The sequence below is a fragment of the Corythoichthys intestinalis genome, chromosome 7, assembly GCF_030265065.1.
Source record: "Corythoichthys intestinalis isolate RoL2023-P3 chromosome 7, ASM3026506v1, whole genome shotgun sequence".
NCBI classification, from domain to species: Eukaryota; Metazoa; Chordata; class Actinopteri; order Syngnathiformes; family Syngnathidae; genus Corythoichthys; species Corythoichthys intestinalis.
Window position 1 is genome coordinate 53,423,211 of NC_080401.1, and position 18,727 is coordinate 53,441,937.

At 38.6% G+C, this 18,727-nt stretch overlaps 1 protein-coding gene across 1 annotated transcript; it reads left to right on the top strand.

Moving 5' to 3' along the window:
- Window positions 1-1,296: 1,296 nt before the first annotated feature.
- plin3 (perilipin 3) lies at window positions 1,297-15,880 on the top strand. Its single transcript, XM_057841235.1, has 8 exons — window positions 1,297-1,436; window positions 4,868-4,924; window positions 6,027-6,222; window positions 6,307-6,389; window positions 8,905-9,136; window positions 9,210-9,622; window positions 14,942-15,160; window positions 15,235-15,880. The coding sequence occupies exons 2-8, from the start codon at window positions 4,868-4,870 to the stop codon at window positions 15,385-15,387; spliced, it is 1,353 nt and encodes a 450-aa protein (XP_057697218.1). The 5' UTR covers window positions 1,297-1,436; the 3' UTR covers window positions 15,388-15,880.
- The last annotated feature ends 2,847 nt before the right edge of the window (window positions 15,881-18,727 follow it).

The window sequence follows — 18,727 nt, forward strand, 5'->3', positions numbered from 1 at the left end:
GTGGGAAGATATGTTTGAACCATTTGTTAAGAGCACTGTATAAAAAAAGTTTGCATTTTATAGCATTTAAGCTAGCAGAGCTTTTATAAGTCTTCATTTATTTTTTTAATACCATTTGAGGCTCAGGTATTCTAATTTTCTATCTTATCCAATTACTCGATTATTCGAACTAACTAGTTCATTGATTAATCAACTACTAAAATAATCGATAGCCGCAGGCCTAATATATATATTTTAATAAATGGTTTTTAAGCAGTTCAAATGTAATCATTATAAGTTTTACACATGATACTGTCCCACCAAATTATTACTGTCCCTCCAAATTATTTTTAAACCAGAATAATGTAGAAAAATGTCTATATCAAATGCTTCATTGAGTGAGTACACTCAAATCACGCTGCTCACTTATACACAAGGATTTCCCACAGCAAATGTTGAGCAAGCAACCAGCGTCTCCGGAGCGACATGCGGCTCTTTGAACCCTCTGATGCGGCACAGTTTTACATCAAATAATGAATATTTGAAATGTATTTTAGGGCTTGGAAGATTTAACAAAAAATTTAACTTCCCATTAAAAGACAGATCAAGTCACTTTTTTGTGTATTAATAGAATACTAATGCAAATCATTAATTCACCTACTATGTAAAGTTAAGGTGTCACTCGAAAGGGGTGCAAAGGCGCAAAGACTTTGTGGTATGTATATATAGTTCAAAAGTCTATGTGTGGCTCCTAGTGATGACTATTTTGCCGAAACTGGGTCGAAATGGCTCTTTGAGTGTTAAGGTTGCCGACCCCTAAGCTAAACGATGATTGACACATGCGGCACCTTGAAGTTTCGGCTTCCACGGCAAGATCAAACCTTAATGTACATCAATCATCGTTAACAACATTAACAAGCAACTCCAGTGGACTGCCTGACCAAGAAAATCAGCAGGAGGGAGAGTGAGAGACTACGTAAATGGATCGGTACAACTCTATAAAATATTGCATTTATTTTTTGAATTCGAAAAAAAATCTGCAATGGACTGAGGGTGCGAATTAGCGCTGTGAACATTAAGCCGGACATATTACAAATTGTAAAACATTTAATAATATATTTTTCAAAGTATCAACAAACATTTATTTTTAAATATCAACAAAAATTTCAACAGAACTTCCCACAACGTGACGTTACAAGAAGACGTAACACTTTGAAAAAAGTGGGCGGGGTTGTAGTCGTAGTAGTTTTTCAGGTCCTCTGACGTCACCACTGAGTTGTAGTGAACTGTGATTTGATTGGTCAAAAGTTCATAGAGTAAACTTTTACTCCGCCTCGCAGGCAGGATTAAAATGCCAATGCGCGGTCCGAGGGGGAGTTAAAATCAACCAGAAACACTTCCAAATTGGGCCAGACCAGAACAAGACAAGGCACATACTTCTACGAGCAACATTAAAGGTTAGTGGTTAACATTTGACATTTCAGTTTTACTTATTAAACGGCGTTTTAACCCTACGCAGCCATGATGTTGAACTAGCTAAACTTCTGTCATGTCACGTGCCTTTATTAGCTCTAAAACTTCAAGTTTTCCATTGTTTAGAGTTTTTCCACCATGTCAGAAGCTGTGGTGGTTTACACGACTGAAATAAAATGTATGACATACTGACTCGGAGTAAATTCGTCATCTGGGGTAAAGTTCGTCATCACAAAGTGGATGTGGGGAAGTCAGCTGCCGTGTCACTATGGTATCACTGCGCCCCCCTTGGGGGACTATTTCACGTCCAAATGTTTTCAAATATTGCCCAAAATATCTAAAAAATACACATTTGAGTAGAGTAACGAAGTATATTTTTCAGGTATCTAGTCATATTTTTTTCTCCAGAAAATCAGTATTTTGCTACTCAATTTGCACTGGTTGGGAAATATTACATCTCATAGGAATGCTGATTCCAATTACAACTCAAATTTACTACCTCCGATATCGCAACAGATTCTTTCTGATAGACAAGTTGGCTCATAAATAAAGGCAAAGGTCATTTGCCCACAACCTCTTCCGTTTGCGGTTCGTTTTGTCAACAGAAAATGCTGGACAGAATTCCTAATATTTCAGTCTATAGTCTTTCTGTGGAACATATCTGTGGTCTCTCTAAAATTCCTTTTAAATTACTTTATTTGTAAGTTGCATTTGTAACACAACTGCTAGTTGAAACTTGTTGCCCAACCTAGATGTTGCAACAACATGACAGTTTGCTGTCATAGTTCACTGGGTGATGTCAGCAACGGCAGAGAAGTTCACCCTTGACCCACCACATCAATGACAGGAAGTAATTGAAGTTACGTGGCAATGAAGCAAATGTACACTTGAGAGAAAAATTGTGTTTTTAACTCATTCACTGCTTTGAAAGATGATAAACGCTAATTCCGTTTGAACAGGGAGTAAGGGTCGACTGACATATGGGGATACTAAAGATATCCCCGATGGGCCCATGGTCAAATGAGCAGACCCTAAAATAAGCACATTTTAATAATCCATGTATTACAGTAAATGCAGTTGACTTCCGTGTACTCACATTGTTCCCAACTCTTAAAAAAACGCTCTCAACACTAAAATATATTATCCCACCATTGTCATCATTTAAAAATCAAGTCGCCTGATCTTAAAACCTCTCCATCTATAAGTGTGCTGTCACATCAGTACAAAATATAATGCGATTCCCCTGAGGAACGGGTCGTTTTAGTAGATGGTAGGTTGCAGTTATCATTTTTGTAGCACTGTAAATCCACAAATCTAAATAGGTACTGGCTAAGGTTGGTGAATATTAGTTGTAGACCTCTTTGACTACTCCCATACACAAAACTGCATTTTTAAACTGTAGCAATATTGAGGAATAGAAATTAGAAGTCCTACATCTATACTTTGATCAGGTTACAGTTCTCATTTTTGTGGTACTGTAAATCCACTATTCTGAATAAGTTCCGTCCAAGGTTGGTGAATATTAGTAGTAGACCTCTCTGATGCCTTCCATACACAAAACAATGCATTTTTACTGTACCAATATTTAGAAATGGAAATTTAAAGTGTTACATTTATACTTGAACAGGTTACAATTCTCATTTTTGTGGTACTGTAAATACAAAAGTCTGAATAAGAGCTGGACAAGGATGGTGAGTATTAGAAGTGGACCTCTCTGACTCCTTCCATACTCAAGACTATGAATTTTTACTGTACCAATATGAAGAAATTTTTTTATTAGAAATGTCCTAAATGTAGACTTTGATCTGGTTACAGTTCTCATTTTTGTGGTACTGTAAATCCACTATTCTGAATAAGTTCCGGCTAATGTTGGTGAATATTAGTAGTAGACCTCTCTGACTACTCCCAGACTTGAAACTATGCATTTTTATTGTACAATCAACTTGAAAATTTGAATTAAAAGTCATACAAGTGGACTTTGATCTGGTTACAGGTTACAGTTCTTATTTTTGTGGAACTGTAAAACCATAGTTCTGAATAAGTTCTGGCCAAGATTAATAAATATTAGTTGTGATTAGACATGTGCCGGTTACCGGTTTCACGGTTTACCGTGGTGTGAAAACGTCGCGGTTTCAAAACCACTAAAATTTTCCGTCATACCTTAGTGCGGTATTCGCTATTTTTCATGTGCCAAAATGCAGCCGAAGTGGCTTGGTGTGGCACCGCTCACCCCTTCCCGTTTGTTGCCGTGAGTGTCACTAAACAGCCAGCAAACCCAAAAACAAATCCTCCAAACACAAGGCGTACTTTTCTTCAATTTATTGAGCTCTCAAATCGTGGTGAAATATACAAATAAATACATTTAAAACGTTGTACAATTGTATTTTTCCACGTGTGATTAGGTTCAACAGGATAGCAGTAGCACCATTAAAAAGTTCGCCAAAAACAAAACACACATTTTCCTTTCAAATTCAATATACAAACTAACTAAAACTTACAAAGACGAATGTTAGCCTAGGCTAAACTGGGAGAGCAGCTTCTTTTATGTCTCACAGCCGCTGAGTGAGAGAAAAGCTTGAATGAAGGGGGGAAAGAAAAAGAATCGCGTCAAAGATCGCTAATTGAGAGAGGAGGTCTCACTCCTCACTTTTTTTTTTAGATGAAACCTTTCCTCGACAATATTTACATTTTAACTAATTTATAAAACTAACTTGTACATTTTTAACTAACTTATTAACTTATGAATTCTTTGTTCTTTTTAACACAAAGGCATGGCATCATGTAGACTAGAGTTGACACAGTGGCTGAAAATGGCGAAACTTCACTTGAGCTTCCCCCCTCAAAAAAAAGTCATACAGTATATATTTTAAATTTTATTTAGAAGTGTTTTTACTTTTTATAGCAATTATTTTGTTCTTACTCTAATATTGAGCAACTTGAGCTGTGGGTATAGTCTAGGTTCTATTTATTTTAATTTGATATAATATTTGTTATTTTTTGTTTATTTATTTTCACATTATATTCATGTTCCAATTTGCAAATATGTTTTGAAAAAATCCTGTTCAATGGATTTTTTTTTTTTTTTTTTTTTAAACCCATACATCTCAAAATTTTGGAGCTATAATTGCAATACCGTGATACCGTGAAACCGCGGTATTTTTGCTCACGGTTATCGTACCGTCAAAATCTCATACCGGCACATGCCTAGTTGTGATCCTGTCTGTGTTGCTGGCTGGATGGCTTCCAACACCATCCATGAAGTGGGCCGGTCTTTCAATGACTCCCGGGGCAGTCCGCCCCTGACAGGGAGGGCTGGCGGCGATCTTTCGATTGTTTCATTAATATGGCAGTACATAAAAAAATATAAGTGTGCCAATGAGTTAAGCAAGCCAATTCAATCAAAGTTTGATTGCAGATGTCAGACACCGAGAAGACCAATCCAGAGGGAGTTGTCCATAACGGGGACCAGCAGGTAAGGTTCGCCATGACCTCAAACACAAGTGTTAAACTCTCAGCCCTGGGGGCCAAATCAGGACCGCCGTCGTCTTGTGTGATCCATGAATCATGCGCATTAATTTCTTTCTTGCAACAAAAAAGGAGCATATGTACTGTTCTTTCCCCCTTTAAAAAAAAAATTCAAATGAATAGAATCAAAGTTCAGTAAACTTATAATAAATGAATTCATAATTTTTAACGTTCATTAAACTCTGGGCTCTGCGAGTAGCAGCGCATAGTGTATTTTTGCCTTGTCCTGAAATATCTTTCGTATCGCAGAGTTCGTTTTTTTCACTGGACATTAACTCATTGTCACACTTTGCGGGCGGCAAACATCTAACCTTTCCAGCTGAAATGGGTTGGACGTCTGTAGCCGCCAATAGCAGCCAATGAGTTGATATAGATTATTATGTCATTAATATGGCAGCATTTACTATTTTTTAATTCATCACTATACACAATGCCAATAATCTCAATTAATCATACAATATATCGCAATTAAAATGATGAGGTATTGCCTAGCCCTTTAAAAAATGAGTTTCTTTATTAATTTCCCGCCCTTTTTTATTTAAAAAATGTAAATCAATTCATGAATAAGAAATGATTTTAGAAAATAATTTACTTTTAAAAAGTGATTTAAAATCATAATTCAAATAAAAACATAATAAAATAATACATATTGAATTTAACTTTTTGTTCTTCATTGAAATTAAGAAATAATAATTAAATATATTACTTGTATTTTCACCTTTCTTGAGTCAAAAAAATGAATAAATCTTTAAAAAATATAAAAACATTTTCTATTGAAAGGCCCAAAAAAAAAACGGATATGGACAAGTTATATGGATTACGTCAGCAATGTCTCCAAACAATGAATCAACAATTAATATAGTTGATATATCTAGTCAATATTGAATAATCTATATATTTTTTTAGACACTTGATTATTTGTCAATTGGTCCCTGCAGCCTTTTTGGCATGTATGAAGTGTTGAAGGAACCCATAACAAAGATTTTTGACTGCCGTGACCTCGAATAACTAGCACTTTAATTGTGTTTTGTTTCTTTTTCATCCTTTAGAATGTTGTTTCCCGAGTAAGCAACTTACCGTTGGTGAGTTCTGCTTGCGGTGCGGTTTGCAACGCGTACACTAGCACCAAAGATAGCGTGCCCATGCTAAAGGGAGTGATGGACGCGGCCGAAAGCGGTGTCCGGAACATCGGAGCGGCCGCCGCCACGGGATCAAAACCTCTTTTGAACATTATAGAACCGCAACGTGGGTGTTGAATTATAAAAAGAGTCTTCGGTACGTGGCGGTGAAGATACAACTAAAAAACTTTGCGTTGTGTACTTTTCACAGTGGCGACAGTGAATGAATACGCGATGAAAGGGCTCGACAAGATGGAGGAGAAGCTGCCGATTCTTCAACAGCCAGCAGAAAAGGTCAGAAGAAGAGTTTCATTTCTTTAACACATTGGCTGCCATTGACAACGATGAAAGTCCAATATCAATTTCTCTCTCTTGCTCACTACCACAACTCATAAATGAGTTAAGCTATTTATAACTTCTGAAAAGTAGTCACCACTGTCCCTGAAAGAGTCAAACCCAAATCTTAATTTAGATTTTCTTTTTGAAACAAGTTACTTTTAACCCAGTTTTAGAAATTAGTTTTATTAATATTTTTTTATTTAACTTACAGTGGTATGAAAAAGTGTCTGAATCTTTTGGAATTTCTGCATAATGTTTCCATCAGTTGTGATCTGATCCTTGTCAAAATCACACAGATGAAAAAACAGTGTCGGCTTTAAGTAAAACCACCAAAACATTTATAGGTTTTCATATTTTAATGAGAATAGCATGCAAACAATGACAGACGGGGGAAAAATAAGTAAGTGAACCCTCTGCCTAAGGAGACTTAAAGAGCAATTGAAACCAATTTTTACCAAACATTTTAATTCAGGTGTGTGCCCAATCACTGATGAGCGGTTTAAAGCTGCCCTGTCCATTATAAAACACACACGGGGTAAGAATTGTCTTGATGAGAAGCATTGTCTGATGTGCATTATGGCTCGGTCAAAAGAGCTGTCTGAAGACCTGCGATCAAGGATTGTTGACTTGTTTAAAGCTGGGAAAGGATACAAAACCATCTCTCAAAGTCCGGATGTTTATCAATCGACAGTCAGAGAAGTTGTCTACAAATGGAGAGAGTTTGGTACTGTTTCTTCTCTCCCAAGGAGTGGCCGTCCACCAAATATGACACCAAGAGTTCAGCACAGAATACTCAGAGAGGTAAAAAAGAACCCTAGAGTGTCTGCTAAAGACTTACAAACATCACTGGTACAGTCCAATATCTATTGTGCACACATCAAGTATATGTAAAACCATGGCCAAGAATGGTGTTCATGGGAGGAGTCCACGGAGGAAGCCACTGCTGTCTAAAAAAAACATTGTTGCTCCAGAAGTTTCGGTAAAATATTTTGTGGACTGATGAAACCAAAGTTGAATTGTTTGGGAGTAACACACGTCATGTGTGGAGGAAAAATGGAACAGCTCACCAACATCAACACCTCATCCCCGCCATGAAGCATGGTCGAGGGAGCATCATGATTGTCATGAAGTCCAGACTTGAACCCCATTGAGCTGCTGTGGCATGACCTAAAGAGAGCGATTCATGCCAGTCATCCCAGGAATCTGACTGAACTACAGCAGTTTGGTAGAGAAGAATGGACCAAGATTAGTTCTTCGATGTGCCAGACTGATCTGCAGCTACAGGAAGTGTGTGGTGGAAGTTATTGCTGCCAAAGGGGGGGGGGGGCACAAAATATTAAATGTGATGGTTCAGTGAGTTATTTTGTCCCCATTCTGTCATTGTTTGCATACTATCCTCATTAAAATATGTAGGGGTGCACGATATCCATGTTTTTGAAACTAATACCGATATCGATAACTTCCTGCTCCTCAAAGCCGATACCGATAACCGATAATAAATATAGAATTTTTAAAATGTATAACCTGAGTTTTTGAACACCTGCAGTTTAAAAAAAAAATAGTGGTGGATTCAACATAGATTTGCCTTTGATCTCGTCAGATTTTCATAATGACATGAACAAAACAGTGCGTTTCACTTCTGCACTGCCCGACAGCCAGCTAAGAATGAATGCACTTCCATAAACCACAAGGCTTGGTCTTTTCTTGCTTTTATGGGAAGACATTCGTCTTAATATTGTGAAAGTACATCAGAAAAATACACATATTCAATACTCAATATACAACAAACTGCACAATACACTTATATACACAACTATTATATGTATAGCATAGCACACTAGCTTGAGCTACTAAAGCATTGGCTGGCTTCTATAACACAACTTATGAAGTTCTGTACATATGACCCTTCACCACAGAAGTAAACATATTTTGCACATCCATTTGTAATAGTAAACATAAAATACTTACATATATTTCCAAGGCGGAAACGTAACAGAAAGCATTCACGACTGTCAATGTTACCGCTAGACACCGCAATGTGTAAGTTATTGAACCAAACTACTGTAACAAAAAATAGGTGCATTGAATTATTCTGACCAGCAGATGGGAGCAATGCCCCGCAAATGGTCAACTGATTTCCCATAATATTGTGTAAACTGCAAAGCCAGAACTGTACATACTATCGGTTCTATTATAAATGTTATTGGATTTATCGGGATGACGTCATAATTCCTATTATCGGACCGATAATTATCATGCACCAATAAAAATAAGAAACCTATAAATGTTTGGGTGGTTTTAGTTAAAGCAGACAGTTTTTTCATCTGTGTGATTTTGACAAGATCAGATCAAATTTGATGGGGATCTTATGCAGAAATTTGAGAAATTCCAAAAGGTTTAGATACTTTTTCCTTACCATTGTACTTTTTCAAAATTGAGAAAATTGATATCATCTTGCATCTTCCCTCAGGTGGTGTCAGACACGGTTGGAATGGTTTGCCAGTCAGTAACCGGTGCCAAAGACGCCGTGGTCGGGGCCGTGATGGGTGGCGTGGAGAAGACCCGGGCGGCCGTCAGCGGCGGCATCAGCACCATGATGGGAACCAGCGTTGGCCAGATGGTGAGCAGTGGCGTAGGCATGGCTCTCAGCCGCTCTGAGGATTGGGTGGACCATAACCTGCCGCTCACTGAGAGAGAGCTGGGTAGGTTGTCTTTGAAATTGTCTTAGAGACTGACCTGATAGGTTTGTAATCCTGTGAAATCTTGAATTCTCAGCTGAGGTGGCGGAGCCCAACATTAATGAGGTCTCATCAGCCAGCCCGAGCTACTTTGTACGTCTAGGGAAGCTTTCTGCCAAAGTGCAGGAGAGAGCCCTCCAGCAATCCCTAGTTCGTGCCAGACGAGCCAGAGACAGCACACGCGCTGCGGTGGCCCAGATGACCAGCACACTGGACCTTCTCGAGAGTGCCCGGGCCAGTATGGCTTCAGGCGGCAACCAAATCGGAGGCGCAATAGAGCAGCTGCAGCAGCGCTGGACTGAGTGGAGCCAGAAGCAACGAGACGGTGGGGAGGCTGAAATGGAGTGGATTCAGAAGAAACCTGCAAGTGAGCAGGCTGAACCTGAGTTGGTCAAGAAGCAACCTGGAAGTGGGGAGGCTGATTCTGAGGGGAGCAAGGATGAAGCAGAGGTAGGCTTTGGTGATCGACATAAACATGCCATCTGTTCAACCCTTTCAATTTGAACCCGAGAGGAACATTAATGAACACGACAGCACTTTATATTTCACAAAACCAGCAGCAAACGCAAAATTAACAGGAAAGACGGGATGAGACGAGTGTAGGACAAAACCGGTTTCTGCCAAAATGTTCTACACCGGCGAAACGTCCTACAAGAGGCAAATTTGACACCCAAAGTACTACTGTGCGCTTTCAGCTTGTTTCGTTTAGATGCATACAGACAGAACATACTAAAGATGCCTTAAGAAAATACTTAATTGTACTAATATCAAATAAGGGTGGTTTAAACACGCTACGTGACTAATGTGGTCAACAGATCAACAATATGCGTTGAAGGTACCGCAAGAAAACACAATTCTTGAAAGTATGAGAGGGAAACACATGCAAAAAAGTATTTTGAGGGAATGAAAAGGTATTAAAAGACCCAATAAAAACACAAATAGTAAGTAATCGCCATCTTTAACCGATGTGCGCATGTGTTGGACGTTTTAGCCGCGTAGAAGGAATTATAGAACTGTAGTGCTCATCTAGCAACAGTGACAAACTACGTCATTGTGCACATAAAACATGGCGCCCTCCGTAGGTCAAAATGTACCAAATATTACAGATGTTTAAATCAATGGTAATAATTTACATGTTTCTGATAATATTTTAGCAAAAGAGAACAATTGTGGCTTATTAGAGCCTACAAGTCTTTTAAGTCCAAGGTTCCCTTTAACAAAAACTGACATATTCCGCATTAAAATACAAAACACATTTAATATTCCTTTGTTCCCAAGGGCCTGTTAGCTTAATTTTAATAAGCAATGGAAAACACTATGAATGCGTGAACCAATTCGCATCAGTTCTTTATATTTAACTCTGAAAACAAGGAATATTCACAAATTTCTCAGACATATTCACAGGCACGTATTTTGCCAAAAACAAATATCAACAAAGCATTATCGGGAAGTAGCAGTATGGCCGGGCGTTGCTCGGATTTGTGTAACGTCAACGCAATACAGCCGAATGGCAGATAAAACATACTTTCCTTAGAGCTGCATCTGTAATGGAGCATAGACTTCATAATGTATTGACGGGGCGCGGGCCGATAAATAGGGGGCCTGCATTGTTGGGGAGGCAGTCAAAGTTGACCAGGTGGAATCACAGACAAAGAGCTTTTTTTGTTGAAATTTCTTGTGAATAAATGCTTAAATCCCTGAATTATTTTTAGATATGGACGAAAAACAGTCTCGTTTCTTGGTTAAAAGCAAAAAAACACTGTGCAATTAGCATTTATTTTACGTAAATATGTCTGAGTACAATGCTAGTCTGTTAGTAAATGTAGCTAGTGGCTGCCTTATGTAAACAGAGCTTTTCCAGTAAAAATTATTGTGAATAAATGCTTAAATCCCTGAATTATTTAGACATAATGGACGTAAAACAGTCTTGAGTCTCGGTTGTGGAAAAGCGCTATATAAGTATAACACCATAATTTGGTGTTCAAAAGAAAAAAAGAAGAAAAAAAAATTTAAAAAATGTGCAGTTAGCATTTACACTCACCGGCCACTTTATTAGGTACACCTGTCCAACTGCTCATTAACACTTAATTTCTAATCATCCATTCACATAGCAGCAACTCGGTGCATTTAGGCATGTAGACATGGTTTAAGACAATCTCCTGCAGTTCAAACCGAGCATCAGTATGGGGAAGAAAGTTGATTTGAGTGACTTTGAACGTGGCATGGTTGTTGGTGCCAGAAGGGCTGGTCTGAGTATTTCAGAAACTGCTGATCTACTGGGATTTTCACGCACAACCATCTCTAGGGTTTACAGAGAATGGTCCGAAAAAGAAAAATATCCAGTGAGCGGCAGTTCTGTGGGCGGAAATGCCTTGTTGATGCCAGAGGTCAGAGGAGAATGGCCAGACTGGTTCGAGCTGATAGAAAGGCAACCGTGACTCAAATAACCACCCGTTAAAACCAAGGTAGGCAGAAGAGCATCTCTGAACGCACAGTACGTCGAACTTTGAGGCAGATGGGCTACAGCAGCAGAAGACCACGCCGGGTGCCACTCCTTTCAGCTAAGAACAGGAAACTGAGGCTACAATTTGCACATGCTCATCGAAATTGGACAATATAAGATTGGAAAAACGTTGCCTGGTCTGATGAGTCTCAATTTCTGCTGCGACATTCGGATGGTAGGGTCAGAATTTGGCGTCAACAAAATGAAAGCATGGATCCATCCTGCCTTGTACCAACGGTTCAGGCTGGTGGTGGTGGTGTAATGGTGTGGGGAATATTTTCTTGGCACTCTTTTGGGCCCCTTGGTACCAATTGAGCATCGTTGGAATGCCACAGCCTAGCTAAGTATTCGTGCTGACCATGTCTATCCCTTTATGACCACAATTTACCCAACTTCTGATGGCTACTTTCAGCAGGATAATGCCTCATGTCATACAGCTGGAATCATCTCAGAGTGGTTTCTTGAACATGACAATGAGTTCACTGTACTCAAATGGCCTCCACAGTCACCAGATCTCAATCCAGTAGAGCATCTTTGGGATATGGTGCAACGGGAGATTCGCATCATGGATGTGCAGCCGACAAATCTGCACCAACTGTGTGATGCCATCATGTCAATATGGACCAAACTCTCTGAGGAATGCTTCCAGCACCTTGTTGAATCTATGCCACAAAAAATTGAGGCAGTTCTGAAAGCAAAAGGGGGTCCAAACCGTTACTAGCATGGTGTACCTAATAAAGTGGCCGGTGAGTGTATATATATGTATGTTGTAAAGCAATATTTAAATATTAATATTTTATTTTATTTTTTCTTTTAATAATTAATATTAACAAAAACATTTTTTATAATGGGTCAAAATTATTTTTTGGAGCACCTTATAAAAAATATTTTTAATCATGATTTTTTTTCTTGGATTGAAAATATTTTTCTTCGATTCAAGCAACTTTTTTGAAGATTGAATGATTTAGACACAAATGTCCTAATCATAATATAGCCCAAACACAAAAAGGATTGTTTCAATCAAATAAAACTTTTTCATTGAAAAATTAAGTGTTCAAATGCAAATTTTTCAATCTCAAACATTTTTTCGCATTCAAAAACTTTTTTCTATGATTGAAATTTTTCACTAACTAATACACACACACACACACACACACACTGACTTACACCTGCAGACAGTTTTATTTTTTTAATTATCATCATCGGTATCATTGACAGTTACAAGATATGATATGATTAACCCGAGAGAGAAAGAACCGAAGAAAGACCAGGGCTGACGTGAGAAGCATATGCTTATCAAGTCCCGTCCCCTGCAGCCAAGGACGCACAATCAGAACATGGTCTTGTAGGCATTGTACATTGCATTACATGAGCTTTTTGTTTTGTTTTGTTTTTTGTTTTTGTCTTCACATGAATTTTCTTCCCAAAAGTTCTTGATTTGCCATAACACTTCGGTAAGGTGTTGGCTGGACATGGGCGTTGGTTCGATGTAGGTCGCATTGTTGAAAAAATTCTGTCACGTGAACTCAGCGACCAGTTTAGCAACTCCATTGTATACAGATGTTACAGTTCAGAACAGTGGGCAGCATGCATATATGAGCAGTTAATGTTCTGCATTTACTACGGGGCTTATTTTTTGGGCATGCAATGTTGTGTCTTTGACACTGACATTCCTATCATTTATTTGTTGTGGGAACACTATGTTGTGTCTGTGTGTGTGGCAGTAGTGTTATTGTATTGAGGTTATTCATGGTAGCGAGTCAAAATGCTGTCCTTGTATGTCCTTTTGAAGGCAGCCAGTGATTCTATGCTGGTCACTGCTGGGTCAATGGCATTCCAGAGGCGAGCCCCATTGTTAGTAACCGAAAATGATTCTAAGGTAGTTCTAACTTTGCGATAAGTAAACAATCTGCTCCCTCTCAAGTCATAATTGGATTCCCTCAGATGGAGTCAAATTTGTAGGTTAGACGGGAGACAATTTGAGTGGGCCTTGTACATCATCTGAACAGTTTTGAAGTGTATCAAATCATAAAATTTTAAAAGCTTGGATTTCATGTAGAGCTCATTTGTGTGTGATCTGAATGGCGCGGTGAAGGATCAGAGGAGGATGGAGGTGTACCTTGTGTGTGTGTCCCCATACCTCTGAACAATAGCTAAGATGCGGCAAAATCAATGCACTGTAGAGAGTTTGGAGAGCCTTCTCATCTAGCATGTTTTGGGCTCTAAAGAGAATAGAAATGCTTCTGGCAAGCTTATTGCACAGATGGCTCACATGGGCCTTCCATATTAGTAAATCATCAATTAATACTCATAAGATTTTGTGCTCCCTTGCTCTTTGTATCATCACATTGTTTATTTGTGTGTTTAAGTTCCATTTTTATATTTAAGTATAGTTATAGATTCTACTATTGTATGTTACTGACACTATAACGAGGTACTCACACAATCAGAGCAGTTCTTTTCATAAAAATTCCTTGCGTTCATTGAATGTCTTTACTATATTCTTCCAAATTCATTTTTTTTTCATGGTTTTATTGACTTTGTGTGAAAGGCGGAATATTTAGTGTTCTTAATTTAAAGATAAAAGGATGAAATACTCTCTAGTTTCCTGTTTTCTTTGCAGTCCTTAAAAGTGTGACATAAAAAAAAAAATCATAAATAAAAATTGTGATTATTTTTCACATCATCATTCACTTTTTCAAGACTCAAGTTTGAAAAAAGACTTTTTGAACACCAAATAGATTTTTATACAGAAAATAATTACAGTACATCTGAAACAAATGATTATAACAACATATTTGAGAGAAAAAGCATGTTATTTTGCCTCATTCAAATCTTAATATCTGAACATTTAAATATGTGAACTAAAGTGCAATCACATTCGTTAATGAATGGCTTCTGATTTTTGAAATGTAAATAAACCAATCTATTGTGATAAAACAACAAAATGGCAATAACTGCATTACCCTTAAAGTGAAGTCTAACTGTAGTCTTGAAACAAAACCCGAATAATGAAAAACATTGCAATGAAATAATGCAAACAGGTTAAACTTGAGAGTAGCTGAGATATGTCATGACAATACATCGCTTCAATGATATCTGGCGCCATCTAGTGTCGTGAATGGCTATAACGTCTAGACCGCGAATATAAGATGACCCCCTCCCTCTTTTGAAGTTTAATTTCAATGCAAAAAACAGTCTTATATTCGGGCCAATACAGTATTTGATTTTAATTTAATCAAAAGGTTTGCATTATTTCCCAACAGCGTTTGGAGTGGCGGGTGCTCTCAATGGCGCGAGGTCTGAGCGAGCAGCTGCGTACAGCGAGTGCCAATGTGGTCTCGAGCGCTCAGGGTTTACCGGGAACCGTCCAGGACCAGCTCACCAAAGCCAGACGCTCTGCTGATGAGCTTCAAGCTTCTCTATTGGACACCAGCGCCCTCACGCCCCTCCTGCTGGAGAGGAGCCGTCACCACTTGACCCAAGTACAAATTTCACCACGCCGTCTGTTGGTGACAGATGTGTTGAATGGTGTACTTATTGTTGACCCGTTCTCCAGGTTCAACAGTCCCTAGATGGTGTCACAGAGTACTTACTGAACAACACACCACTCAACTGGTTGGTGGGACCTTTCGCCCCGATGATCACGGAGAGGATGGCGGGAGAAGAAGAGGCTGCTGGGTCACCTCAGCAAAAGTCTAATGTTTCCTAATCGCAATTTTGCATTTACAGTTATTGTAATTGTTATATAGATATATGTAGATTTGAATCACAGGGTGAGTCATTATCATCAAATGGGGCCTTTGAAATGTATTAATTTCACTCTCAAAATCTTGAGATTTTCCATTGAACTTTATTTAGTAATGCAAATTTTCTACTTTTTTTTAATTAATTTAAGTAGACAAATCATACAGGTAGGAAAAAAACAAGCAAGTAATTCTAATAAGGGTAGTGGTAATGACCCAAATTTGGCTTTAGCTGTACTTTATGTGGTCCACAATATTTCATAAATGCCTTTCCTATGCACCCAACTGTGCACTTTATTATTTAAAAGCCTGATTTTCCGCCTGTTGATTTGAAGTGTCCTTGTAACTTGGCTTAAGCGCACTTTTTGTAATCTTTTGTTTTTAACACTTTATAGGACGCTGATTTAAATATGAAATGAAAAAAATAAAAACCAGCGTGTTTTGGCAGCCAAACCCAAATGCATTTTTTTGAGTTTATTTCAATTTTAATGAATTTTTATAGTTGATAACATTGATTTAAAGAGTATTACAACACCTGGGGAAATGCTAACATTCCATCATTTATCCATAAAGGCAGTATCCATAAACGCATGCCTTTTGGATTCATATCATGCCACTTCGTGTAATTACACATCTGTTTTACGAAAAAGTCAAGGTTCGCAGTGAGTCAGCAACAGCCACACTTTTGCTTAATAGACAATGTTTATTGATTAGAAATTGCAAATAAATGAAGTTTTATTGATTACAATCCGACAAAGGCAAGCAAAAACAAGCATAACACAGAATAACCACAACGCTAGGTCCAGATTGTCACTGATAACGTCTAAAAACCCCCACGATGCAGTTAAAAACACACAAGCACAAGAAACAATGGCGCTAGATACATCAGTTGTCAAAGCTAAAATACCCCCACGCCAAAGTTAAAGTACAACAAGTTCCCTGATAATGAATCAAGCTCCTACCTGTCGACAATGAGCGGCGAGCCAGAACGCTCCTGGTTTGAGCCTTCAAGGAACCACGCCACGCGATCACACGTTAAAATCCATGGCAGACTCTGCGTGGCCCGGAAATGTCCGCTCTTTATTGGCATATGTCACGTGAGAACAGAGGGGGCCCAACCCCTGCTCTCAGGAGACACACTGCCTGCCCAAACATGGTAATTTTAACATGTTTTGCTCAACCTCTTAAGGAGATGAGTCTCGTGTCCAAATATGATTGGTTCACTCGTTGCACTTTTTAGCAGCATCAAATATCTTGGTCACCATAGCAATGAGCTAAAACCGCGCCAAAGTGGCGGGCATCACCTGATAAGAAGTTGTACAGTCAGTCCAAAAGAATGTGTGCGCATAAAGACAGCAATACACAGTTAGTAACTTTTGAAGGCACTGTCAAAGGCAGTTATTGTTCAAATATCTGTGCAGTTATATATGTGGAAACAATTCGGGTCACAAAAAGGTCACGAGAAAGGTCATAAAAAGGTGTTTTTCCCCATTCAACATCGCAACACCAAGAAAATGATAGAAATTTGGATCGATTGTCAAGCTAAAACGACTGGCGCCCGAGATCCCCGAAACTAGCATATTGCGTGTGTGACGTCATAGCTAGGAAACACCCGGCTCAGTGCTTGGGTCCTGACAAAGTACTGAATGGCAGCGATGATGGCGGACAATTTTGTTTCTAGTTGCAGCGACGAATCCAACGTAAAGAACGTTCTTATAATAGTGACGAGGAGAGTTATGAACCTTTCTTTGGTGATTTGGGTTATCAATTTGAGCCCAAACGAAAGCCAATGCAGCCTAATGAAATCATTGAGGGGAGCAATCACACTGATGAAACACCGGCAACAGATAGTGTGGGAAACACCGACTGGTTTGTTTTGCATTTCGTTTTGTGAAGCTAATACACCGTGACCGTAAAATAAAGTAATATATAGAATAATTATCATTTATTGTGCTATCATAGGTTTTCGCTCTGCCAACAGACACAAATATGAATGGGATTAAAGGATTTGTTGTATATATTTTACGAGCGATAATTTATACATGTGTCCAGTCCTATATCCAATGCGTGATATGTTTTTTATTATAAAAGAGTACTCACTCTGGCCATTTCGAGCTTGGCTGCTCCCCTCCTTTGCTTTGCCTGGGGTGGTCTCATCAGTGCCAGTCATCGTCCTCTTTCTTGATATCTCGGGACATTTAGGTGGCTGCGCGTGTATGGTGGGCACCGCATCTACTATCTGTCAATAGTTCGAATAGCTTTCAGGTGTAAAATGCACACCACACAAAACCGTGCCGGAGGCTGGGTCTGCAAAATTAGCTCTCTTTGCACGGACGAACTTTACCCATTGTCTGCGTAGTCCAGCTCTTTTTCTCGCATTCGGGAACTCATGGGTACTACATTGCGACAAATGGCTATTTGTACACAACATAGCACGACAGGTTTGAACCATTTTAGCGATTTTTTTGGGGATAAAACACGAACACAACTCTCGTCGATAAACAACGATGGCACCTGCCTCGACCTTTTGTTTCCTGGCTGTGACGTCACAGCCCCATTCGTCTTTTTCCGGGCTACATTCGGAAATGTTCGTAATTGTCGATCTATTTTCGATAATTGGTGATGAATGTGTTTAATTTTTTTGTTAACTTTATTAATATTTGTTATCTTGCCACATAACGGTTCTATTGATATCTCACAGCCCCTTAGTATTATAATTCTCTTTAACGTGTTAATTAAAAATACTATCATTATAATAATTAAAAAACAGTATACAGGTAATCCTCGGGTTACGACGTACTCGACTTAACGCGATTTCGACTTAATGACGCCGGAGTCTCGTTCGCAATTTTGTCTCCAGTCATTTTTTGTTTTTGTTTTTTTAGTTGCATATACCTTGTTGTACTTCACAGTATCTTTCCAGTCATTTTTTGTTTTTGTTTTTTTAGTCACATATACCTTGTTGTACTTCACAGTATCTTAATTTTTTACTTTATTAATATGACGTGTTCTGTCCTCACTAAACGTGAAGTTGTTCAGCTTCACAGACTTCAAAGAAGGCAATTGTGCATTTACTTCACTTTTTACAATTTATAAAACTGCAACATACTTAAGCACACTTAGGTTCAAAACATTTTTAGGACAGGGGGGACACAACAGGACCCCAAAACGCAGTGTCCGCAGTAAAATTAACTTACAAGAATATTTATAATATTACCCTAATTTTCGCACTATAAGGGGCATCTGACTATAAGCCGCTACCCACCAAATTTGGCACGAAAATGGCATTTGTTCATAGATAAGCCG